Source organism: Nerophis ophidion, linkage group LG29 (genome assembly GCF_033978795.1).
Source record: "Nerophis ophidion isolate RoL-2023_Sa linkage group LG29, RoL_Noph_v1.0, whole genome shotgun sequence".
Taxonomy (NCBI): domain Eukaryota; kingdom Metazoa; phylum Chordata; class Actinopteri; order Syngnathiformes; family Syngnathidae; genus Nerophis; species Nerophis ophidion.
The window spans coordinates 8,902,869-8,928,402 of NC_084639.1; the positions used below are offsets into that span (position 1 = coordinate 8,902,869).

The 25,534-nt window shown below is 39.5% G+C and overlaps 1 protein-coding gene across 7 annotated transcripts in view; it reads right to left on the reverse strand.

Annotated features, from left to right (window-relative positions):
* Positions 1-25,534, reverse strand: part of enox2 (ecto-NOX disulfide-thiol exchanger 2) — a 505,472-nt gene that overhangs the window by 165,208 nt on the left and 314,730 nt on the right. For all 7 annotated transcript variants that reach the window (XM_061891605.1, XM_061891604.1, XM_061891603.1 and 4 more), the window contains one exon: positions 24,426-24,557. In XM_061891605.1, the coding sequence (XP_061747589.1) occupies positions 24,426-24,557 (132 nt within the window). The remainder of the gene's footprint in view (positions 1-24,425; positions 24,558-25,534) is intronic.

A 25,534-nucleotide genomic window follows, 5' to 3' on the forward strand; every position in this document is an offset into this window, starting at 1 on the left:
GTGCTGGCAGGGACGTGCAACAGGGAGGGAAACATTCCATGTGAAGCACACAGATAAGCCGAGGAACACGGACCAGAAGCATCTGCAGTACGGTGGCGTTGTGGGCGTCCTGCTTCTCCTTTAGAGAGACCTCTCTGGATCCTCTCTTTTGGTCATTTACCTCGGCCTCTTGTGTCCGTAGGTGTGAAACCAAGTCAGGACTCTCATAATCAGGTGGGACACTTCAAGTCCACGGCTCAAATTCAGAAATCCAGACAAAAATCAGGGAAAAACGTGCCTCTAAAGCCGCCGAAACCCAACACGCTTGACTTTTTCTTTGTCTTTTTTAGACATGGCCAGATACCAACCCAGCTTGTTCTATTAGTTGAATGTTGTGTGTTACCTAGTTTGTTATGTTAGTTAAATGTTGTGTGTTACCTAGTTTGTTATGTCAGTTAAATGTTGTGTGTTACCTAGTTTGTTATGTTAGTTAAATGTGTGTTACCTAGTTTGTTATGTCAGTTAAATGTTGTGTGTTACCTAGTTTGTTATGTTAGTTAAATGTTGTGTGTTACCTAGCGTATGTTAGTTAAATGTTGTGTGTTACCTAGCGTATGTTAGTTAAATGTTGTGTGTTACCTAGCGTATGTTAGTTAAATGTTGTGTTTACCTAGCTTGTTATGTTACTTAAATGTTGTGTTTACCTAGCTTGTTATGTTACTTAAATGTTGTGTGTTACCGAGCTTGTTGTGTTAGTTAAATGTTGTGTGTTACATCGCTAGTTAAATGTTGTGTTACCTAGCTTGTTATGTTAGATACATGTTATGTGTTACCTAGCTTGTTATGTTAGTTAAATGTTGTGTGTTACCTAGCTTGTTATGTTAGATACATGTTATGTGTTACCTAGCTTGTTATGTTAGTTAAATGTTGTGTGTTACCTAGCTTGTTATGTTAGATGTTGTGTGTTACTCTGCTTATGTTAGTTAAATGTTGTGTGTTACCTAGCTTGTTATGTTAGTTAAATGTTGTGTTACCTAGTTTATGTTAGTTAAACGTTATGTGTTAACTAGTTTGTTATGTTAGTTAAATGTTGTGTGTTACCTAGCTTGTTATGTTAGTTAAATGTTGTGTGTTACTGAGCTTATGTTAGTTAAATGTTGTGTGTTACCTAGTTTGTTATGTTAGTTATATGTTGTGTTACCTAGTTTATGTTAGTTAAATGCTGTTACCTAGTTTGTTATGTTAGTTAAATGTTGTGTGTTACCTAGCTTGTTATGTTTGTTAAATGTTGTGTGTTACCTAGTTTATGTTAGTTAAGTGTTGTGTGTTACAGAGCTTGTTATGTTCGTTAAATGTTGTGTGTTACCTGGTTTATGTTATGTTAGTTAAATGTTGTGTGTTACCGAGCTTGTTGTGTTAGTTAAATGTTGTGTTTTACCTAGCTAGTTAAATGTTTTGTGTTACCGAGCTAGTTAGTTAAATGTTGTGTGTTACCTAGCTAGTTAAATGTTGTGTGTTGCCTAGTTTGTTATGTTAGTTAAATGCTGTGTGTTACCGAACTTATGTTAGTTAAATGTTGTGTGTTACTTAGCTAGTTAAATGTGTGTTACCTTGTTTGGTAAGTTAGTTAAATGTTGTGTGTTACCTAGCTTATGTTAGTTACATGTTGTGTTACCTAGTTTGTTAATTAAATGTGTGTTACCTAGCTTGTTATGTTAGTTAAATGTTGTGTGTTACCTAGCTTGTTATGTTAATTAAATGTTGTGTGTTACCAAGCTTGTTATGCAAGTTAAATATTGTGTTACCTAGCTTGTTATGCTAGTTATATGTTGTGTGTTACCTAGCTTATGTTAGTTACATGTTGTGTTACCTAGTTTGTTAATTAAATGTGTGTTACCTAGCTTGTTATGTTAGTTAAATGTTGTGTGTTACCTAGCTTGTTATGTTAATTAAATGTTGTGTGTTACCAAGCTTGTTATGCAAGTTAAATGTTGTCCGTTACCTAGCTTGTTATGTTAGTTAAATGTTGTGTGTTACCTAGCTTGTTATATTAGTTAAATGTTGTGTGTTACCTAGCTTATGTTAAATTAAATGTTGTGTTACCTAGCTTGTTATGTTAGTTAAGTGCTGTGTTACCTAGGTTTTTATGTTGTTAAATGTTGTGTTACCTAGCTTGCTATGTTAGTTACATGTTGTGTGTTACCTAGCTTGTTATGTTAGTTAAATGAAATGTTGTGCTACCTAGCTTGTCATGTTAGTTAAATGTTGTGTGTTACCTCGCTTGTTATGTTAGTTAAATGTTGTGTGTTACCTAGCTTGTTATGTTAGTTAAATGTTGTGTGTTACGTAGATTGTTATCTAAGTTAAATGGTGTGTGTTACCTAGCTTGTTGGATTAGTTACATGTGTTACCTAGCTTGTTATGTTAGTTAAATTAAATGTTGTGCTACCTAGCTTGTCATGTTAGTTAAATGCTGTGTGTTACCTCACTTGTTATGATAGTTAAATGTGTGTTACCTAGCTAGTTAAATGTTGTGTGTTGCCTAGCTTGTTATGTTAGTTACATGTTGTGTTACCTAGTTTATGTTAGTTAAATGTTGTGTGTTACCTAGCTTGTTATGTTAGTTAAATGTTGTGTTACCAAGCTTGTTATGTTAGTTAAATGTGTGTTACCAAGTTTGTTATGTTAGTTAAATGCTGTGTGTTACCTAGTTTGTTATGTTAGTTAAATGTGTGTTACCTAGTTTGTTATGTTAGTTAAATGTTGTGTGTTACCTAGTTTGTTACGTTAGTTAAATGTTGTGTGTTACAGAGCTTATGTTAGTTAAATGTTGTGTGTGACCTAGTTTGTTAGTTAGTTAAATGTTGTGTGTTACCGAGTTTGTTATGTTAGTTAAATGTTGTGTTACCTATCTTGTTATGTTAGTTAAATGTTGTGTGTTACCTAGCTTGTTATGTAAGTTGAGTGTTGTGTGTTACCTAGCTTGTTATGTTAGTTCAAAGTTGTGTATTACCTAGCTTGTTATGTGAGTAAAACGTTGTTTGCTACCTAGCTTATGTTAGTTAAATGTTGTGCGTTACCCAGCTTGTTATGTTAGTTAAATGTTGTGTGTTACCTAGCTTGTTATGTTAGTTAAATGTGCGTTACCAAGCTCATTATGTTAGTTGAATGTTACCTAGCTTTTTATGTTAGTTAGCTATTTGTTACCTATATGTGGTTAATTTTTGTCTGTTACCTAGCTTTGTTTGGCTAGTTAGTTGTCTGTTACTTAGCTTGTTATGTAAGTTAAATGTTTGTGTTACCTTACTAGTTATGTTAGTTAGTTGTGTGTTGCCTATCTTTGGTTAGTTAGTTTTAGTGTGTTACCTGGCTTTAGTCAGTTAGTTGTGTTACCTATCTTTGGTTATTTAGTTGTTCTGTGTTACCTATATGGTTAGCTAGTTGTTGTGTGTTACCTATCTTTGATTGGTTAGTTAGTTGTGTGTTACCTATTTTTGGTTAGTTAATTGTTACCTATTTTAGGTTAGTTAATTGTTCTGTATGACCCATCTTTGGTTAGTTAGTTGTTGTGTGTTACCGAGCTTTACTTAGTGTTTGTGTGTTACCTAGCTTAAGTTGGTCAGTTGCTCTGTGTTACCTACCTTTAGTTAGTTGTGTTTCACCTAGCTTTGGTTAGTCAGTTGTGTGTTTTCTAGCTTTACTTTGTTTGTGTGTTACCTAGCTTTACTTAGTTGTGTGTTAGCTAGATTTGCTTAGTTAGCTGTTGTAAGTTACCTAGCTTTACTTAGTTGTGTGTTAACTAGATGATGTCAGTTAAATGTTGTGTGTTAGCTAGCTTAAGCTAGTTGTGTTACCTATATTTGGTTAGTTAGTGTGTTGTGTGTTACCCAGCTTAATTAGATACTTGCTTGTTATGTTAGTTATATGCTGTGTGTTAACTAGCATGTTATGTTAGTTAGTTGTGTTTTACATATCTTTGGTTAGTTAGTTTTAGTTTGTTACCTAGCTTTGGTTGGTTGGTTATTTGTGTGTTAACTATCTTTGGTTAGTTAGTTGTTGTGTGGTACCTAGCTTTGCTGAGTTAGCTGCTGTGTGTGGTACCTAGCTTTGGTTAGTTTGTTGTGTTTAATTCAGTTATTTCACTTGCATTAGTTTGCGCTATGTGGGCGGTTTTGGACTGCAACTCTTTCCCCTTGCATGCTCTGCGAACGTTTGCATGCTGACACATCAATCAATCAATAATTATTTATATAGCCCTAAATCACGTATGTCTCAAAGGACTGTACAAACCACTACGACATCCTCGGAAGAACCCAGATATTATTATTATAGTACTGTTTTCAATCCATTAGTTCCGTGGGACTTCATTAGTACCATGGTATGCCGTACCACCCTAGCCATTACTCAGTTGCTCAGTTAATGCTGACTAAGCAGTTTGCTCTTGGCGCCTATTACAACTTTGCTTCTGTTGCTGCTGTGTTGTGTCGTACAGTGTTTTTCAACCTTTTTTGAGCCAAGGCACATTTTTTGCGTTGGAAAAAATCCGGAGGCACACCTCCAGCAGAAATCATTAAAAAAAAAAAAAAAAAACTCAATTGACAGTAAAAAGTCGTTTTTTAAACCATAACCAAGCATGCATCAGTGTAGCTCTGGTCTCAAAGTAGGTGTACTGTCACAACCTGTCACATCACACCCTGACCTATTTGGACTATTTTGCTGTTTTCCTGTGTGTAGTGTTTTAGTTCTTGTCTTGCGCTTCTATTTTGGTGGCTTTTTCTCTTTTTTTGGGGTATTTTCCTGTAGCAGTTTCATGTCTTCCTTTGAGTTTTATTTCTACTTTGTTTTAGCAATCAAGAATATTCCAGTTGTTTTTATCCTCCTTTGTGGGGACATTGTTGATTGTCATGTCATGTTGGGATGTACATTGGAAGACACCGTCTTTGCTCCACAGTAAGTCTTTGCGGTCGTCCAGCATTCTGTTTTTGTTTACTGTGTAGCCAGTTCAGTTGTAGTCTGCATAGTCTTCCCTAAAGGCCTACTGAAACCCACTACTACCGACCACGCAGTCTGATAGTTTATATATCAATGATGAAATATTAACATTGCAACAGCCGGTTTAGTTTACTAAATTGCAATTTTAAATTTCCCGCATAGTATCTTGTTAAAAACGTCGCGGAATGATGACGTGTTTGTGACGTCTCGGGTTGTAGCGGACATATTAGCCCAGCACCACACGCGGCTAAAAGGTGTCTCTTTTCATCGCATAATTACACAGTAATTTGGACATCTGTGTTGCTGAATCTTTTGCAATTTGTTCAATTAATAATGGAGACGTCAAATAAGAATGCTGTTGGTGGAAAGCGGTGGATTTCAGCTGCCTTTAGCACCGAAACACAGCCGGAGTTTGTTTGTTTGTTGTGAAGCTTTAACACAGAGCGGTCAAGCGAACATGTTTCTCTACGTCAACCAGCAAGTTTTTGGATGGGAAAATTGAGATATTAAGTAGGCTCTTACCGGAGACTTCTGTGGATTATGGGACCTCCTCCTGTAGCTGTCAAAAAGGCAGCTGTGATCTTGGCTCCTCGGCTTCTCTCAGGGACACTGGCGTTTACCGCAACCATCCAACTTTTAGGTATGACAGTAGAATCTTTCCTCATAATATATATAATAATCACTTTCCTCATCCACAAATATTTCATCCTCGCTCAAATTAATGGGAAAATCGTCGCTTTCTCGGTCCGAATAGCTCTTGCTGCTGGAGGCTATGATTATAAACAATGTGAGGATGTGAGGAGCCCTACAACCCGTGACGTCACGCGCACATCGTCTGCTACTTCCGGTAAAGGCAAGGCTTTTTTATTAGCGACCAAAAGTTGCTAACTTTATCGTCGATGTTCTCTACTAAATCCTTTCAGCAAAAATATGGCAATATCGCAAAATGATCAAGTATGACACATAGAATGGACCTGCTATCCCCGTTTAAATGAGAAAATCTCATTTCAGTACGCCTCTAAGCTTTAATGCCTTTTCTTATGGGGGCACTCCCCTTTTGTTTATTTTTGGTTTAAGCATTAGACACCTTTTTACCTGCACCCTGTCTCCCGCTGTTTCCAACATCTACAAAGCAATTAGCCACCTGCTGATATAGAAGAGTATTACACGGTTACTGACATTGACAGTCAACAACAACACATCATTTGCAGACTATAATTACTGGATTGCAAAAAATATTTTTAACCCAAAGAGGTGAAACTAGCTCATCTCCCACGGCACACATGACTGTATCTCACAGCACAGTGGTCGAACAACACTGGTGTACTACACTTGTTGGAAAATGACCACGGGAGCAAATAGAGCTTCTTTCTAAATACTGAAGTTGTGAATATAATGAATATATACATTTTCAGATGCTAATTAATTCTTGCTTCTAATTAAGACCGCATCTTCAAGCATTCATGGCTCGCACAGAAGATAATATTGAGCTGAAAAACAGCAGACATGAATAGGAACGGATGTCAGAAAGTCTCATTATAGCGTCTTCATTTCTATGTAGTAGTTTTCCACACGCACACGCACACACACACGCACACGCACACACACAAACACACACACTCTCTTGTATTTGTTATGTTTTTGAGACCTCTGAAAAATGCCTACCTCTGTAGGATCACCCTTTCTATATATATACAAAGATTTGTATTTACAACATTAATAATATATACATACTTTGCAAATATAAAAAAGGTAAGCCTTTTAGTTAATTATTTTTTTGTTTGTAATTGGTTTTTAATCTTCATTATTCACTTTGAGTTATTACAGTATGTCTCTATATTCATATTTATTTAATTTTTTTAATTATTTTGGCCAAAGAGGGCACATTTAAATGTCTTGTATAGGGAAGTCCTTCTTTAGTTGCTATCTTGTTTTATCATATATAGCTGCCTTTGTATGCACATTAAATCAACAAAAACAATTCTGACTTTGGAGCAATGTTCACGGACTATAGTATTTTGCTCACTATTGGATGCAATGGTTTTCCTTATTGGGACCACGATTTATGTCCCAAATTGTTCACATATGGAAGGTACTTTTCCTCGTTGGTGTCTCAAGAAGGGTAGAAATACAAGAACACACACACACACAAGCAGACGGTACACGTGAAGTCTTTGCCTCTCCACTCTTGTCCGCCTCCACACTCTGCCTAAACCTCTGGCAGCGTATCAGAGCTGGCTGCTCCCAGGCAGTCAGCACAAAGGGACACTGCAGTTAAGTCCAAGGATTGGGGGGGGGAGAAAAGTGCTCAAGGCAAAGGAATGACCTCCCAGAATATGTGTGATGTTAATCCAGGTGAGCCACAAAAAACAAACAAATCCCCCTCCCCGAGTTCTGTCGAGCAGAAAAAAAGGAGATCTTTTGTTCTTATTTTTTTTCAGGAATGATGGGTGATGAGGTGTGACACAGAGTTGAAATATATTCCACTGGTATGGATTTAGGTGTGGACTGCGTTGCAGTATTTGCATGAGGCCGTGAGGACGAGTGGGATGTTTATTCAAGGAACAATCGTTCATCCCTGGAGGCTGCTTATCTCGTCTGCACAGTGCATGTGTGTTTCACCGGGAGTATGTGCATCTCAATGAAGCCTGATCAACTTGCAAATGTATTGCTTGTCAAATGAAAATGTGTATATGTGTGTGTGAGAGGGAGAGAGAGAGAGTGTGTTAATCACGCGCATCATCCTGCTGCCGGTGGAGAGTCACAGAAAAAAAACAATAATAAATGTAGCAATCGAATCCATCGCCTCATATTTAATAGATAAAGCAATTACGCAATGCGGAGATGTTCTACAGGGACGACCGGTGCAGTTTTCTGTCAGGAAACTAAGCGATGAAGATTTTAAAGTGTTTTCTGTTTGTTTTCCAGGTAAAGTGTAAAGTTGAAGCCAGGTCGACAAAATAATACGTTGCTAGGGACGTAATTTTAATTGCAAAAGCAGATGTGAGTAATTTTAGAGCTGCCACAAGTAGAGGTGTATACAGAGTAGTGTTATCCCCATACAAATATTTTAGTAACGGTACCAAAATGTATTTTGATACTTTTTGGTACTTTTCTAAATAAATGGCATTATTGGCTTTATTTTAAAGGCCTACTGAAATGACATTTTTTTATTTAAACGGGGATAGCAGGTCCATTCTATGTGTCATACTTGATCATTTCGCGATATTGCCATATTTTTGCTGAAAGGATTTAGTAGAGAACATCAACGATAAAGTTCGCAACTTTTGGTCGCTAATAAAAAAGCCTTCACTGTACCGAAGTAGCAGACGATGTGCCCGTGACGTCACGGGTCGTGGAGCTCCTCACATCTGAACATTGTTTACAGTCATGGCCATCAGCAGCAAGAGCGATTCGGACAGAGAAAGCGATAATTTCTCCAATAATTTGAGCGAGGATAAAAGATTTGTGGATGAGGAAAGTGAGAGTGAAGGACTAGGGGAAAAAAAAAAACTAGACAGCAGAGCGATTCATATGTTATTAGACAAATTTACTAGGATAATTCGGGAAAATCCTTTATCTGCTAATTGTATTACTAGTGTTTTAGTGAGATTATATGGTTGTACCTGTACAACCTGAAAGTAGGAGGGGTGTGGCCACGGGTGTGGTGACCGCCAGTGTCTCCGAGGGAAGCCACGTTTCTCGACGAGGCGAAGGCAGCCGGTCGGGCCGGAATGAGATTTTTATTTTTTTTCCTTCCCCCCCGGTGGAAGCCTCCAACGGTCAGGGGCGGCCGGTGGGAGGAGGCAAGAGTGGCAGCTGCCTCTTTGACAGGTGCAGGAGGAACGACTTAAGCTCTCCGCTCATGTCTAAGGTAAGAGCCGACTTATTACCACCATTTTCTCACCGAAACCTGTCGGTTGACATGTGGTAGGGAACCATGTTCGCTTGACCGCTCTGTTCCATAGTATAGCTTCATCATCATCTTTCGAGAATGTAAACAAGGAAACACCGGCTGTGTTTGTGTTGCTAAAGGCGGCCGCAATACACCGCTTCCCACCCACAGCTTTCTTCTATGACGTCTCCATTATTAATTGAACAAATTGCAAAATATTCAGCAGCACAGATGTCCATAATACTGTGGAATTATGCGATGAAAAGAGACGACTTACAGCTGTGAACGGTGCTGGAACAAGATGTCCTCTACAATGCGTGATGTCACGCGTCATCATACCGCAACGTTTTAGCATGATACTTCCACGCGAAATATTAAAATTGCAATTTAGCAAACTAAACCAGACATACTGGCATGTGTTGCAATGTTAAGACTTCATCATCGATATTTAAACTATAAACTACTACTATAGGTGGTAGTGGGTTTCAGTAGGCCTTTAACTACAAATCTTAGGGTACATTAAACATATGTTTCTGATTGCAAGTTTGTCCTTAAATTAAATAGTGAACATACAAGACAACTTGTCTTTTAGTAGTAAGTAAGCAAGCAATGGAACTAAATTTAGTTCGCTGACATATGCAGTAACATATCGTGTCATTTTCCATTCTATTTTTTGTCAACATTATTAAGGACAAGTGGTAGAAAATTAATTATCAGTCTACTTGTTCATTTACTGTTAATATATGCTTACTTTCTCTTTTAACACGTTCTGTCTACACTTATGTTAAAATGTAATAATCACTTATTCTTCTGTTGTTTGGTACTTTACATTAGTTTTGGATGATACCACAAGTTTAGGAATTGATCCGATACCAAGTAGTTACTGGATCATACGTTGGTCATATTCAAAGTCCTCATGTGTCCAGGGACATATTTCCAGAGTTTATAAATATGACATACATTTTTAAAAAACAAAAGAAGATTTTGTGATGCTAAAAATATCTATGTTATCATAGTAGTATGCTCCTGTACTTGGTATCATTACAGTGGATGTCAGGTGTAGATCCACCGATGGCGTTTGTTTACATTTTGACGCCGGTGAGCTACGGTGTGTAATGAAGCATGTTTAGCTATTCCTCGTCCTGCAGGGATGATACTTGTAAGAATCTTACTTTATTTGTCGCCATGGAGGCGAGGATTAGTGATTTAGAAGTAGCTATAACACTGCAGACTGCAGCTGGACTGTTCACTGCTCGCTAACCATGTTTTAAAACACCTCTTTCAGTGTTATAACTTCACCTTTATCTTTAGTTTTTAAGCCAAAATGCGTCCGTTCTCCCGTTTCTGTCTACACACTGTGTCTGCTTGTACGTACTCCGTGATTGTGCGCTGCCGAACATGCTCCTCTGCTCGTAAACCAGCAATGACACGACGTGAAGACGTCGGGAAACCTACTACAGAGTACCGGTATTTTTCGGTTCCGCTTCCTACGAAGGTCGGTCCGAGATTCTGGACCATCGATACTGCTTTGGGTATTTTTTGTTCCAGCTGACCAACGTAAGTATGACACGCTGTCATATTCAGTTCAGCTGCTGCTGCTCCGCATTAAATTCAGCTTTGAATAATGACAAATACGGAAGCAACACCACACAAACGTTTGTAACAACAGTATTTCCTCCTCAGAGTCACGCACGCTGTGTCAGTTTGAAATGAACACACTTTACTCAAAACGAGTCACGAGCACATTTGATCAACCGTCCTCCCAGGGATCCATTAATTCACTCAAAAAATGTTGAGGTAACATAATTATCAATAAAGTTGCTTTGAAGCAAGATACACTATATTGCCAAAAGTATTTGGCCACCTGCCTTGACTCACATATGAACTTGAAGTGCCATCCCATTCCTAACCTATAGGGTTCAAAATGATGCGGGTCCACCTTTTCTTCCAATGGTGAGGTCACACACTGATGTTGGTCGAGAAGGCCTGGCTCTCAGTCTTTGTTCTAATTCATCCCAAAGGTGTTCTATCGGGTCCAGGTCAGGACTCTGTGCAGGCCAGTCAAGTTCATCCACACCAGACTCTGCCGTCCATGTCTTTATGGACCTTGCTTTGTGCACTGGTGCACAGTCATGTTGGAAGAGGAAGGGGCCTGCTCCAAACTGTTCCTACAAGGTTGGGAACATGAAATTGTCCAAAATGTTTTGGTATCCTGGAGCATTCAAAGTTCCTTTCACTGGAACTAAGGGGCCAAGCCCAACTCCTGAAAAAGACTTAGACTTCCTTTTATTGTTATTCAAATTTGAACTTTACAGTGCAGATAAGAAGGGAATTTCATTGCATTAGCTTGTGGTAGTGCATGATAAAAGAGCAATAAGGTGCAAATATAAATAAATAAATTACGGCACAGGTAAATATATAGCACTTTTGCATATACATCCACGTTTATGGATGTATGTTGTATTGTCTTTGTCCTGGAGCATTCAAAGTTCCTTTCACTGGAACTAAGGGGCCAAGCCCAACTCCTGAAAAAACACCTCACACCATAATTCCTCCTCCACCAAATTTCATACCCGGCACAATGCAGTCCGAAATGTACAATTCTCCGGGAAACCTCCAAACCCAGACCAATCCATCAGATTGCGAGATGGAAAAGCATGATTCATCACTCCAGAGAAGGCGTCTCCACTGCTCTAGAGTCCAGTGGCGACATGCTTTACACCACTGCATCCCACACTTTGCATTGGCCTTGGTGATGTATGGCTTAGATGCAGCTGCTCGGCCATGGAAACCCATTCCATGAAGCTCTCTGTGTACTGTACGTGGGTTAATTAGAAAGTCACATGAAGTTTGGAGCTCTGTAGCAACTGACTGTGCAGAAAGTCTTTGCACTATGCACTTCAGCATCCGCTGACCCCTCTCTGTCAGTTTACGTGGCCTACCACTTGGTGGCTGAGTTGCTGTTGTTCCCAAACTCTTCCATTTTCTTACAGTAAAGCCGACAGTTGACTTTGGAATATTTAGGAGCGAGGAAATTCCACGACTGCCTTTGTTGCACAGGTGGCATCCTGTGACAGTTCCACGCTGGAAATCACAGAGCGGCTCATTCCTTCACAAATGTTTATAGAAACAGTCTCCATGCCACAGTGCTTGATTTTATACACCTGCGGCCAGGCCAATTGATTAGGACACCTGATTGTCATCATTTGGATGGGTTGCCAAATATTTTTGGCAATATAATGTAGCATCCGCGGTGACTGACAGGTTTCTGGTTGGCAAGCAGCCCGTGTTCTCCTCCATTGTTTTTTGCTATCGTGTTTTCCAGTTTCTTATAGTACTCTTTTAAAGTACACCCCCAATGGTGCCCCCAGTCTCTTCTTGGATAAAATGTGTTGGCCACAGGCCGAAGAGTAAAGACCGGTATTCCTCGTTCCTACCGACTTTTTAACGTTATGTACTTTTGTTTTGTTTTGTTTGTATCACATGGTACTCCAAAGTCTCCACTTTGGTGCCCTCAGTCTCCTCTCGGATAAACTGTGTCTACCATACTGAAGGAAAGGAAGCCCACGCCCTCCATAATTGTTGTTATTGCGACTTATCGCGACCGATGCATTCAATGCAGCGTGGATTTCACAGTTTACCGTTGTATGAAACCGAGGCGGGTGGACCAGAACCGGTAGACTTTTTCGGCAATGTGTAATTTCAATGGCTGACGGGCAGAAAACGTGAGCATGCAGGCATGTAGTCGAGCTTAAGAGACACAGTTGGCCTTCCAAAGCTCGCTTTGAAGCTGACGAGAGCTGCTCGTAATGGTTCCGCACTTAACTAAGGCAGGCCTTATGTGACCCTGGGGTACAAGAGGACTGAAAGAGCAGCATCTATGGATCACCATCTGCTTCTGCTTTAGGTCTGGATGCGCTACAGTGAACAAGGGATGAAGGACAGGCGAGAGGGGGAATAATGAGGGCGGCTCCTGGAAGCGGATATCTTTTCCATGTCAGATGTCAAACAGTTGATGTTGGAACCAGATGTTGGCCCTCACCAAAAAACACTTCAATTATGTGCACTCTTCATGCAGCAGGGATCATAATGTGTCACAATAAATGTTTGAACCGCACTTGTGTAGCAAAAATAATACAGTATAACATCAGTTTTGAATAATATTCCATTCCAAAAGGTCAGAGAACAACTGAATTTCATGAAAACCGAAGCAATTCGCGTGCAATGTTTGTCCGTACGGATGCCAAAATATGGAGCAATCGACATAACCCAAAGCCAGTGAAGTTGGCACGTTGTGTAAATGGTAAATAAAAACAGAATACCATGATTTGCAAATCCTTTTCAAATTATATTCAATTGAACGGATTGCAAAGACAAGACATTTAACGTTCAAACTGGTAAACTTTGTAATGTTTTGCAAATATTAACTCAATTGGAATTTGACGCCTGCAAAACGTTTCAAAAAAGCTGGCACGAGTGCCAAAAAAGTTGAGGAATGCTCATCAAACACTTATTTGGAACATCCGAAAGGGGAACAGGCTAATTGGGAACAGGTGGGTGCCATGATTGGGTATAAAAGCAGCTTCTATGAAATGCTCAGTAATGCACAAAAAAGAATGGGTGAGGGCCACCACTTTGTGAACAAATGCGTGAGCAAATTGTCCAACAGTTTAAGAACAGTTCTCAACAAGCTATTGCAAGGACTTTAGGGATTTCGCCATCTACGGTCTGTAATATCATCAAAAGGTTCAGAAAATCTGGAGAAATCACTGCACGTAACGACGATTCCTCAGGCTGTACTGCATGAAAAAGCGACATCAGTGTGTAAAAGATATCACCACATGGGTTCAGAAACACTTCAGAAAACCACTGTCAGTAACTATAGTTGGTCGCTACATCTGTAAGTGCAGGTTAAAACTCTACTATGCAAAATGAAAGCCATTTGTCAACAACACCCAGAAACGCCGCCGGCTTCGCTGAGCCCGAGCTCATCCAAGATGGACTGATGCAATATATATATATATATATATATATATATATATATATATATATATATGTACATATATATGTGTATATACACATATATGTGTATATATGTTTTATGTATATATATAAATATATATATATATATACACACATAGAAATATACATATACGTATATACGATTTCTTCACACCAAGCTGCGTGCCTATTGTAGATTCACTCTTCCCAGTCTGGTGCAGGTCTACTATTATTTACCTGGTATCTTTCGACAGCTCTTTGGTCTTGGCCATAGTGGAGTTTGGAGTCTGACTGTTTGAGGCTGTGGACAGGTGTCTTTTATACAGATAACGAGTTCAAACAGGTTCCATTAATACAGGTAACGAGTCGAGGACAGAAGAGCTTCTTAAAGAAGAAGTTATAGGTCTGTGAGAGCCAGAGATCTTCCTTGTTTGAAGTGACCAAATGCTTATTTTCCACCATAATTTACAAATAAATTATTTAAAATTCCTACAATGTGAATTCCTGGATTTTTTTTCCTATTCTGTCTCTCACAGTTGAAGTGTACCTATGATGAAAATTACAGACCTCTGTCATCATTTTAAGTGGGAGAACTTGCACAATCGGTGGCTGACTAAATACTTTTTTGCCCCACTGTGTATGTATGTATGTATATATATATATATATATATACACAACATGTGGTCTGGTCACTCACATCATTACACCATGTACTAAATGAAAGGATTTTAAGTGAGCCGTATAGTCTGAAAAATATGGTAATAATGAAAAGAATAGGAGGAATCAGCCAGGAGATTACAGCTGTAACTAATATGGCAGAACAAAAACATGCAACAATGGAATGGTTGCATGTACAACAAACAATATCCATTTTGACCTAGCAGGATCATTCATTCACTACTCTTTTGTAGTTTCCCTTTACTTCCCACCATAACTGCATGGTGGAGGGACAATTTCATTCCTGGCAAAGCTCATCAATGACAACAACTGCAACAACACACCGGTCCATGCCGCCTCTGGCCCGGCGCCAGTCGAGCACTCCATTGGTGGAACATGTGCTCCGAAAACCTTCCTGGCAAACCCGGACGCTCGCAGCTCTGTCCGTAGGAATAAAAGTGTCATCATGGCCGCCTTTGTGAAGGCTGAAGTGCACGGGAGGCTTTGCACTCGCCGCTTTGTTTATTCAGCTGTCAGACTGGACGCCTGCACTTGACCACAGGCAGGGAGAGAGGAAAGAGAGGAACATCCAGGCTAGCAGAGGATGAAATGTGCAATAAAAGCAGTCGGGCAGTGGAATGAATGAGAACACACACTTTAAAGTGGGAACGCAGGAAACACCTCCAGGAAGAGCAAATGAAAAAGGACAAAGCGCGACTGTGAATTGTCTCACGGTGTTTAGAGGTGAAAGGAAAAAAGGGAGGCAAAGATGATGTTCAGCCATGATGGAGAATCGATAGCTAATCCAGCTGGATTAGTTCAAAGTCACAGGGGTGGCTCCGGAGCCAAGATGTGTGTGTGTGTTGCAGAAAATGTCTACACAGAGATGAAATAACGCGAGTCCTTACATTTCACCGGGCATTTTGTGTGGCAGTAGGAATGTCTACTCAGCTGATAAGAGAAAAGGATATACTTCAGAGTAGTCAGTGTACAGCTTGAGCGTCAGTTTTGAAGTCATGATCAAACAAGACAGTTTTTTCCCCCGTGTTTGATATCACATCCTGTCCCGGTGCTCTTGTTTTGGTAGTATTTCCTGTTTGGTCTCCGCACATTTACTTTGTGCCTTGTCCTACCAGCACACAAATTGTTAATTCTATATAAATCATAGGGGTGAGGGAAAACATCAATTCGATCCGTATTCGATTTTTCCCCCGTTGTGCGATTCAGAATCGATTCTCATTTAAAAAAAAATCAAATTCCAAAACCAAACCTGACCCAGCAACACTCAGAACTGCAATAAACAGAGCAATTGAGAGGAGACAAAAACATGACACAGAACAAACCAAAAGTAAAACAAAAATGAATATTATCAACAACAGTATCAATATTAGTTATAATTTCAGCATAGCAGTGATTTAAAATCCCTCATTGACATTATCATTAGACATTTATAAAAAAAAAAAAAAAAAAAGAACAATAGTGTCACAGTGGCTTACACTTGCATCGCATCTCATAAGCTTGACAACACACTGTGTCCAATGTGTTCACAAAGATAAAATAAATCATATTTTTGGTTAGTTAAATAGTTAAAATAAATTTACATTATTGCAATCAGTTGATAAAACCTTGTCCTTCACATTTAAAGCTTTTTACAAAAATCTACTACTCTGCTAGCATGTCAGCAGACTGGGGTAGATCCTGCTGAAATTTTATGTATTGAATGAATGCAGAATCCTTTTGAATCGGAAAAATATTGTTTTTGAATCGAGAATCGCGTTGAATCGAAAAAAATTGATATATTATCGAATAGCGACCCCAAGAATCGATGTTGAATCGAATCGTGGGACACCCAAAGATTCGCAGCCCTGATAATTCCACTTTGTTCCCTCCTTCAATGCAAGTTCACTAGGTTTTCCTTTTTTTTTTGCAATCTAACATGTTAAAATTGACTGGTCATTGGTGGCTAGCAATGCAGCTAATGGGAGGAATTAATTCTACTTCGAAATCCCTTTAAAAACTGTCAACAATACTTAATTTACGTTCCGTAACCTGTATAATAACCAGGCTTTAGCAACATTGTCATTGTAAGAGTGAACACCGAGGAACTCTTTTTCTAGCGTAGTAACACATCGGCATGCTACGGTATTAACAACGAAAATAGGCAAGCTAGCTTCTACAACAAAACAAAACGTGTTTGAGTTTGTAATGCATATCACAATGCGATAAGACACCAATCTGTACTGACTGAAAACCATGAACAATCATATCACTGTAAAGTATTATTTCATGCTTTTTTTGTACACAGCGAGCCAGACAGTGTATGCACTGTAATTGTAATTACACACATGATGTGCTGCGTGTATCATGATCAATATTAAGGTGACTCACTTGATGGACAGTTGTGTGTTTGCTCCAGCTGGGCAAGGATGGTTTTACCGGTTTATTTGGCTAAGCACTCCATTTATGTCGAAACAGCTTGGCTCCAAATTCCGCATTTACAGCGCCAAAGTCACTTTCACCTAACTCTCTGGGCTTCCTTCTGCGCCAACTTCTCCCCTTTCCTTCCTGCTCGTTTCTAGAAGCAGCAGTTGATCCTCAGTATGTTCAGCTTAAAAAAGATAAAGTTGTGAATCCTCATTCGTCCAAAAATAGTCGTCCGCCGTTTGTTAGCGAGTCTGCCATGATTAGAACACACTCGCATTTGTTTCCGTAAGTAAGAAGTGTGCTGCTCTGGAAATGGAAATAAATACGCAGAGGAATTAGTTCCGGCAGTGATTAAAATGATCAAATAAAATAAATTTTGTACATATTACATATTTTTATGAAGGAGTCTGTTACTAAATTATATATATACTTGCAGTGTGTATATTAAACATATTACATATTGTTATGAAGGTGTCTGTTACTACATTATATATACTTTCAGAGTGTATGTTGTACATATTATATATTGTTATGAAGGTGTCTGTTACTACATTATATATATACTTGCAGAGTGTATGTTGTACATATTATATATTGTTATGAAGGTGTCTGTTACTACATTATATATATACTTGCAGAGTGTATGTTGTACATATTATATATTGCTATGGGGGTGTCCGTTACTACATGATATATATACTTGCAGTACTTGCAGGTTATCCAACTGAATATTTCCTGTGGCCACATTTTCAGGAAACTAAGGAGAGGACTTCAGCAGTATTCTCTGTAGTGAACATTTGTTTTTGGTCTACTGCCAGAGTTACACATCTCAGAAACAGCCTTGTTGCCCCCTGCAGTGGATGCTTGCCAATTTGTAGCCCCAAGCAGAATATTATACTTGTTGACTCATTTTAATAAGATTCATATTTTGCACTTAATTAAGAGTTATTTTCGATGCAAAAAATAAATTAATAAAATATATTTGCTAAATCCCTGCTGAACCCACCACATCTGACTTACAAAACCAGTTCATTAACGGTGCTCGCCATGCTTGGTAAGGGCAAATTTGCAATTGAATCTTTTTAAAGTGACAGACCAGGAAGAGGCTCGGTATATGTTTGTGTAATGTTTAAAAGGAAACTGCACTTTTTTGGGGAAAAAAGCTTATTGTTCAGAATCAGAATCTGAAATACTAAAATAACCCCTGAGGGGAAATTTAGATTTTCAGCACAATCCCATTCAAGAGCAGACAAACATTACAGGGAGACAGAAAAAGGATCGCTTCCGGCGCCCCTTACAAAAAAAAAGGTGAGAAACAGGTTAACGTTGGGGAGGAGGGTGGCTTGGGGGAGTAAAAAATTTTCAGTCAAAGGCTGGACTCCAGGGAGGAGGTCCAGACTGACGTCAAGGGAGCACACAAAGAAATGATATAGAATCAACAAAACTTGCAACAGAGAGGAGAGAGTGGGAGCTTCGGAGGCCGGCTGAATATTAAGAGTAGGTAAAAGTTCGACTTCTACCTTGTTCACTTCTGTGACAACCTCCTTAAAGTTTTGTAATCAATCAAAAATATCAAGCAGCTAAAATGTGCCAAACATGGATAAGTGTCATGTTTTACATTCTTCCCATCATCCCTCGTTATGGATTTAAATGAGTGTAATTCATTACTATGTTGATTGGACGTTTTTATAATATCCACATAGTGTGTGTAAACATGTTTGTTGCTGGTTGATTTAGTTTTCTTTTTTTGCACCATGACTAGGGAAAGTTGTTTGGATTGGGCCATACAAGTAAATCACTATGCTTTACAACCCTGCGAGTAACATTAGTTGGCCACCAGATGGCGACAATATTGCAGCTATTTGCAATTGATATGCGTACGTCACTCTCGGCCAAATTGTGTATCAGTCGTCACATCCTTTATAATGATTGTGAACCATAGGAAAAATTCCGAAAAAAATGCGGTTGCCTTTTAAGTCTCCCACGGTCTAACCTGATTTCATCCCTGGGTCGCCAGTTGAATGGCCCTGGTGTTCAGCACGTGTACGATCCACTGAAAAAGATTAGTTTTCTTTTTTGCACCATGACTCGGGAAGGTTGTTTGGATTTGGCCATATACATAAATTGCTGTGCTTTACAACCCTGTGAGTACACTTATTGGTTTAGTAACATTAGTTGGCCACCAGATGGCGACAAAATTTCAGCTGTTAGACCATTAGCTATTTACAAATGATACAAATATGCCACTCTCGGCCAAATTGTGTATCTGTCGTCATGTCCTTCATAAAATTTGTGAACAATAGGCAACAGCCCCCTTTAAGTCTCCCAACTTTTAACCTGATTTGGCCCCCGGCCTGCCAGTTGAATGGCCCTGGTGTTCAGCAGGTGTAAATTCCAATGAAAATGAGTCAGCAAACAAACTTTATTGACTCAGTGGCCTTGTGGTGAGAGTGTCCGCCCTGAGATCAGTAGGTCGTGAGTTCAAACCCCGGCCGAGTCATACCAAAGACTATAAAAATGCGACCCATTACCTCCCTGCTTGTCACTCAGGATGAAATGTTGGAATTGGGGGTTAAATCACCAAAAATGATTCCCAGGCGCAGCCACCGCTGCTGCTCACTGCTCCCCTCACCTCCCAGGGGTTGATCAAGGGGGATGGGTCAAATGCAGAGAATAATTTCGCCACACCTAGTGTGTGTGTGTGACAATCATTGGGACTTAAAGTTTGACTTTTAACTTTAAACAGCAAGCGGCAATTATATTAGTTGTGTCTTGACTCCAGTCAAAGTTACGGTCTGGAGCTACACGAGTGCTGCCGGCAATGGGGAGATGTGGTTCACTGTGGGAAAAATAAGCCCAAACACCCCTCCAAAAGAGAAATGTCTTGCTGAGTAGGGTGAAGGAGTGGCAAAGAAGCGGAAGAAACAAAGGATGCTAAGCAGGGCACCAGGTGACCCTTCATCTCCAATCCTCCACTTCCTCTCATCTCCGACGTTATCAGTGGATGCACAAAAAGTCCCAAAATAGGCCAGCCTGTTTGGCCCGATCAGAGCTCTGGTCGGGACGGCGTGGGCGCGAACATCACGCGCTGGCGTTCGAAGCGTAATGAGTCGAGTCTGACTTTGTGACTGGTGCTCACGTCAACTACCAGCTGGGCCCCCGACGACGGGAAGAAGGATAAAAACCCGCAGCATCCTCCCGACAACTCATCCAAGCCACAGCTGACTCAGCGCTTTGTTGAATATTCATGGAGGGCCAATGCAACCACAGAGGAAATGGAACCCCCCCCCCCCCCCCCCCCCCCCACAACCCCTCCAAAAGAAAATGCAGCTTTGACCTCGAGAGACAAAAGGAAAGAGCAGCTCCTTTCATTAGACTCCTCCTCAAAATGACAAATAAACACGCCAAGAAGGACGGCCAAGTTGATTATTTTTTAAGGCTCCATTTTTCCCTTTGAGTCTGCTAATCCATTTTTAAATACTCTTTGCTGCTTTATCTTCAACGAAAAACAGCCTTAAGGAAGAAAACAACAAGAATTCAATTAAAAAAATAATGAAGAGCACCACGACGGCGGCGGCGGAATGAAGCTTTTTTTTCAAGTGAAACATTGCTGCGTCCACTTTGGCAGAGTCACTTAACGGCCAAAAATTAGCACAAATAGGATTTTTTTTTTTGTAATACCCTATTGTAGCTTTCCCGCAGGGAACTCATTAAAGGTGCAGTTTGCAGTGCTGACACGGCTGCCTAGGTGGCGCTGGCGTACAAACCAGCTGCCAGCAATGTGACCCAGAATTGTAACACACTTTTTTACAAATTTCCGTGATTTGATTGTAACAAGGGCAGCACGGTGGTACAGGGGTTAGTGCATGTGCCTCACAATACGAAGGTCCTGAGTAGTCCTGAGTAGGGCTGGGCGATATATCGATATACTCGATATATCACGGGTTTGTCTCTGTGCTATATAGAAAATGACTATATTGTGATATTCGAGTATATATTCGAGCTTTTTGCTGCGGGCATTACACTGCAGGCTTTTATCACTCTTTCTTGTCCCTCCTTCTCACAGACAGCAAGCGCACCCTCTTACATACGTCACATATGTATACAACTCTCGCGGAGCACAGAGGTAGCAGCAGGGGTAACGTTAGCTGCGATATGAGTGGTACTACAAGAGAAAGAAGGTGATAATCTGGTAACAAATGAAGGAAGAATTAATTCCCAAGAAAAACAGCAGGGGGGCAATTGTCTGGCGGTGGTTTGGCTTCAGGTGGGAATATGTCGAACAGACAACCGTAATTTGTCAAGTGTGGTGCTAAAGCGTTGCTACAAAAGGGGTATTACTGCTAATATGTAGCATCATTTGAAAAGGTACCTGCTCGAGAATGAAGAGTGCTTACTCCGCATGTGAACATCTCCATTCGGTACCACACGCCCACAAAATCATGCACAAAAGTGCACTTAATTTGTTTTAAACTATTGTAGTGGCGTTCTGTACAAAAAGTGCACTTTAATTTAGTGTTGTATGTTGTATGTCATCTTAGTGACATCATGCACAAAAGTGCACTCACAGCTTGTTTGAAAATGTCTCTGACAATCTTGCACTTTCTGTTTTGAAATGACACGAATGTTTGTGCCACTGCTTAATAACTGTTTAATAAATACAGTTTTGGTTGTGATTTCCCTCTCTGCATGAAAGTTTAAAATGAGCATATATTAATGCAGTATGAACAAGAATGTTTTAATGTAGACACATAGAATCATCATACTGCTGAGATTATATGCATCAAGTGTTCATTCAAGGCTAAGGCAAAATATCGAGATATATATTGTGTATCATGACATGGCCTAAAAATATTCAGATATTAAAAAAATGCCCTAGTTCTGGGTTCAATCCCAGGCTCGGGATCTTTCTGTGTGGAGTTTGCATGTTCTCCCCGAGACTGCGTGGGTTCCCTCCGGGTACTCCGGCTTCCTCCCACCTCCAAAGATATGCACCTGGGGATAGGTTGATTGGCAAAACTAAAATTGTCCCTAATGTGTGAATGTTGTCTATCTGTGTTGGCCCTGCGATGAGATGGCGATTTGTCCAGGGTGTACCCCGCCTTCCACCCGAATGCAGCTCCAGCACTCCCTCCCCTTTTTCAAACTTCCACCATTTCCACATTTTTTAACCTATTCAAACCATGCCACCTTCAAACATTCCACCATTCTGGAAATTCTAACTAACCTTTTTCCAAGTTCAAAACAATTCCAGGATTTTCCAGAATTCCTGTTTTTTCAAAGCCCTATTTCAACTCTTTTTTTGTGGCGAGTACTTCTCCCACATTTTTCAACCCACTTCCACCGTTCCACCGTCAAAACATTCCTCTTAATGGGGACAAAAAAAGCAACTTACTTTTTTAACTGGAAAAATTCAGATTTTCCCGAAATAGTATCAATTCAACACGTTACTACTTCAACATTTCTCAACCAATTTGAAACATTTTAACATTTCAACTCATTCAAAACATTCTATATTTTCACCATTTAAAAAAATATTCCCGCTTTTCCGCAAATTTCCTACATTTTTTGGAAATTCACATTTAAATCAATGGGCCATTCTTCAAAGTCCAACAATTCCCACATTTTTCATCTGATTCAAACTGTTCCAACTTCAAAATATTCAGCCTGTTCAAATTTTTTTTCGCAAATAATAATTAACTTAGAATTTCATGGCTGCAACACGTGCTAAAGTAGTTGGGAAATGGCATGTTCACCACTGTGTTACATCACCTTTTCTTTTCACAACACTCATAAACGTTCGGGAACTGAGGAAACTAATTTTTTGAACTTTGCGTCAATTACAGTCTGGATGGTTCGCTTCCCCTTTTGTCCGGATGACACAATGTCGAATATTTCCAAAAACAATTTGAAATGTGGACTCGTTAGACCACAGAACACTTTTCCACTTTGCATCAGTCCATCTTTGATGATCCCGGGCCCAGAGAAGCTGGCGGCATTTCTGGATGTTTTTGATAAATGGCTTTCGCTTTGCATAGTAGAGCTTTAACTTGCACTTACAGATGTAGCGACAAACTGTATTTAGTGACTGTGGTTTTCTGAAGTGTTCCTGAGCCCATGTGGTGATATCCTTTAGAGATTGATGTCGGTTTTTGATACAGTGCCGTCTGAAGGATCGAAGGTCACCGTCAATCATTGTTGGTTTACGGCAGGGGTAGGGAACCTGTGGCTCTTTTGATGACTGCGTCTGGCTCTCTGATAAATCTGAGCTGACATTGCTTAACACGATAAGTAATGAATAATTCCACTTGTAATCACAGTGTTAAAAATAATGTTCAAAATATAAAAAATTGTCATGCATTTTTAATCCATCCATCCGTTTTCTACCGCACCTGTTCAAGAAGTTGCGTTAATGGTAGGAAGTTATTTATTTATTATTGGTTAGTGTGGGGCTTGCCCTCCTGGGGGTTCTTAAGACCACCAAGCACCGACATGAGAGCCTATTTCAGGGTTACAATATTGTTTTATTTTTCAATAAGTCTTTCAGTTGCTTTGGCTTCAGCTCCAACCCCGTCTCTCCTCCTGGCTGCTGCTTATAACCGAGCGGCAGGTGATTAGATAACAATGCCCAGGTGGGCTATCTACGCACCTGTCGCTGATTTCGAGGCTGATCCTGGCAACACCCTGCTTCGCTGCAGGCCCGCAGGCCACGCCCCCCCCCTCCACAGTTAGCTTTAGAATAACAATTTTATTACAAAGAATAAGAGACCTATTGTAATCTAGAAATGTTGCTCTTACTTTAAAATGCAGGTGTTTAGTTGTGTTCAGTGTTAAAAAAAATATTATATGGCTCTTGCAGAAATACATTTTAAAATATTTGGGTTCTTGGCTCTCTCAGACAAAAAGGTTCCCAACCCCTGGTTTACGGCCATGCCGCTTACGTGGAGTGATTTCTCCAGATTCTCTGAACCTTTTGATGATATAATGGACCGTAAATGTTGAAATCCCAAAATTTCTTGCAACTGCTTTGAGAAATGTTGTTCTTAAACTGATTTGACTATTTTCTCACGCAGTTGTGGACAAAGGGGTGTACCTCGCCCCGTCTTTTTTTTGTGAAAGACTGAGCATTTTTTGGGAAGCTGTTTTTATACACAATCATGGCACCCACCTGTTCCCAATTAGCCTGCACCCCTGTGGGATGTTCCAAATAAGTGTTTGATGAGCATTCCTCAACTTTATCAGTATGTATCGCCACATTTCCCAACTTCTTTGTCACGCGTTGCTGGCATCAAATTCTAAAGTTAATGATTATTTGCAAAAAAAAAACTTTTATCAGTTTGAACATCAAATATGTTGTCTTTGTAGCATATTCAACTGAATATGGGTTGAAAAGGATATGCAAATCATTGTATTTGTTTATATTTACATCTAAGACAATTTCCCAACTCATATGGAAATATTTGTGTGTGGCGCCTACCTGGCATGAGCGGCTGCCCAGTGATGCCCATTGGAGGCATGCCCAGATTGTTCATGGCCGTAGCCCAGGCGTTGGGGTCCGACATGGGCATGGATAAGGAGCTGGACTCCATGGGCATGTTATGGATCCCCTCTGCAGACACACAAAGACGACAAGGTAAGTACCGCAGTGTAACATGAAGAATAAGACACTCTTCACAACAAAAGCATTCAAACTCCATGAAGTCCTATCTCTGCTCCACATTTTTGCAACACGACAATTCAAGGACTTGAAGGTAAAACTGACATAACTCTCATTCTCTCCACGACCAAAACAGTCTTCTTCAGAAAGGACTGCAGATGACAGTCGAAACAGGTCCGTTTAGCTTCCGTTCATTCTATTTCAAATGCTTGAATGCAAATCAAACCACAAATTTCGGACTATTTTTTCTATTTACATTTCTGAAACCAAAGTTGAACAACTTTTTAATGACACTTAAAAAAAAAAAAAAAGGACAATAGGACTCCAAACAGTGGTGTTACCGTTATACTAAATGCAAAAGAAAAGCTAAAGTACTGCTTCCGGTTCAATTTGTCATCACACATAACCACGCATTTTTGAATTTTGGATTAACATTTTTTCCGATTTTTGCGTTTATCTGGAAAAATAAAAATCCTTAAAAGGAAAACAGCACACATTAAACAGAAAATATGGTCTAATTACAAGAACATTTGAAAAAGAGAAAACAGTTTCCCACTTGTTTTAATTCCCAATTTTTGATATCCAAAAACATCATGATAACAGATAATGGACAACATTCAGTTTTCTGTTGTTTTTTTTTTTTTTTTAATATCACACCAAAGATCGGGAAATGTGGATTTTTATGTTCAACAATTTTTCTATTCCAAATGTAAAACTTGTCAAAAAAAAGTTAAAAAACAAACAGGAAAAAAAAAAAAAAAAAAAAAAAAATTATATATATATATATATATATATATATATATATATATATATATATATATATATAAGGGGTTTCAGAACAGGAACGCTGATGACTTCGATTGATAGGATAGGATAAGATAGGACATTGTTGTCATTGCACAAGTACAACAAAACTATGTTTTCAGCAC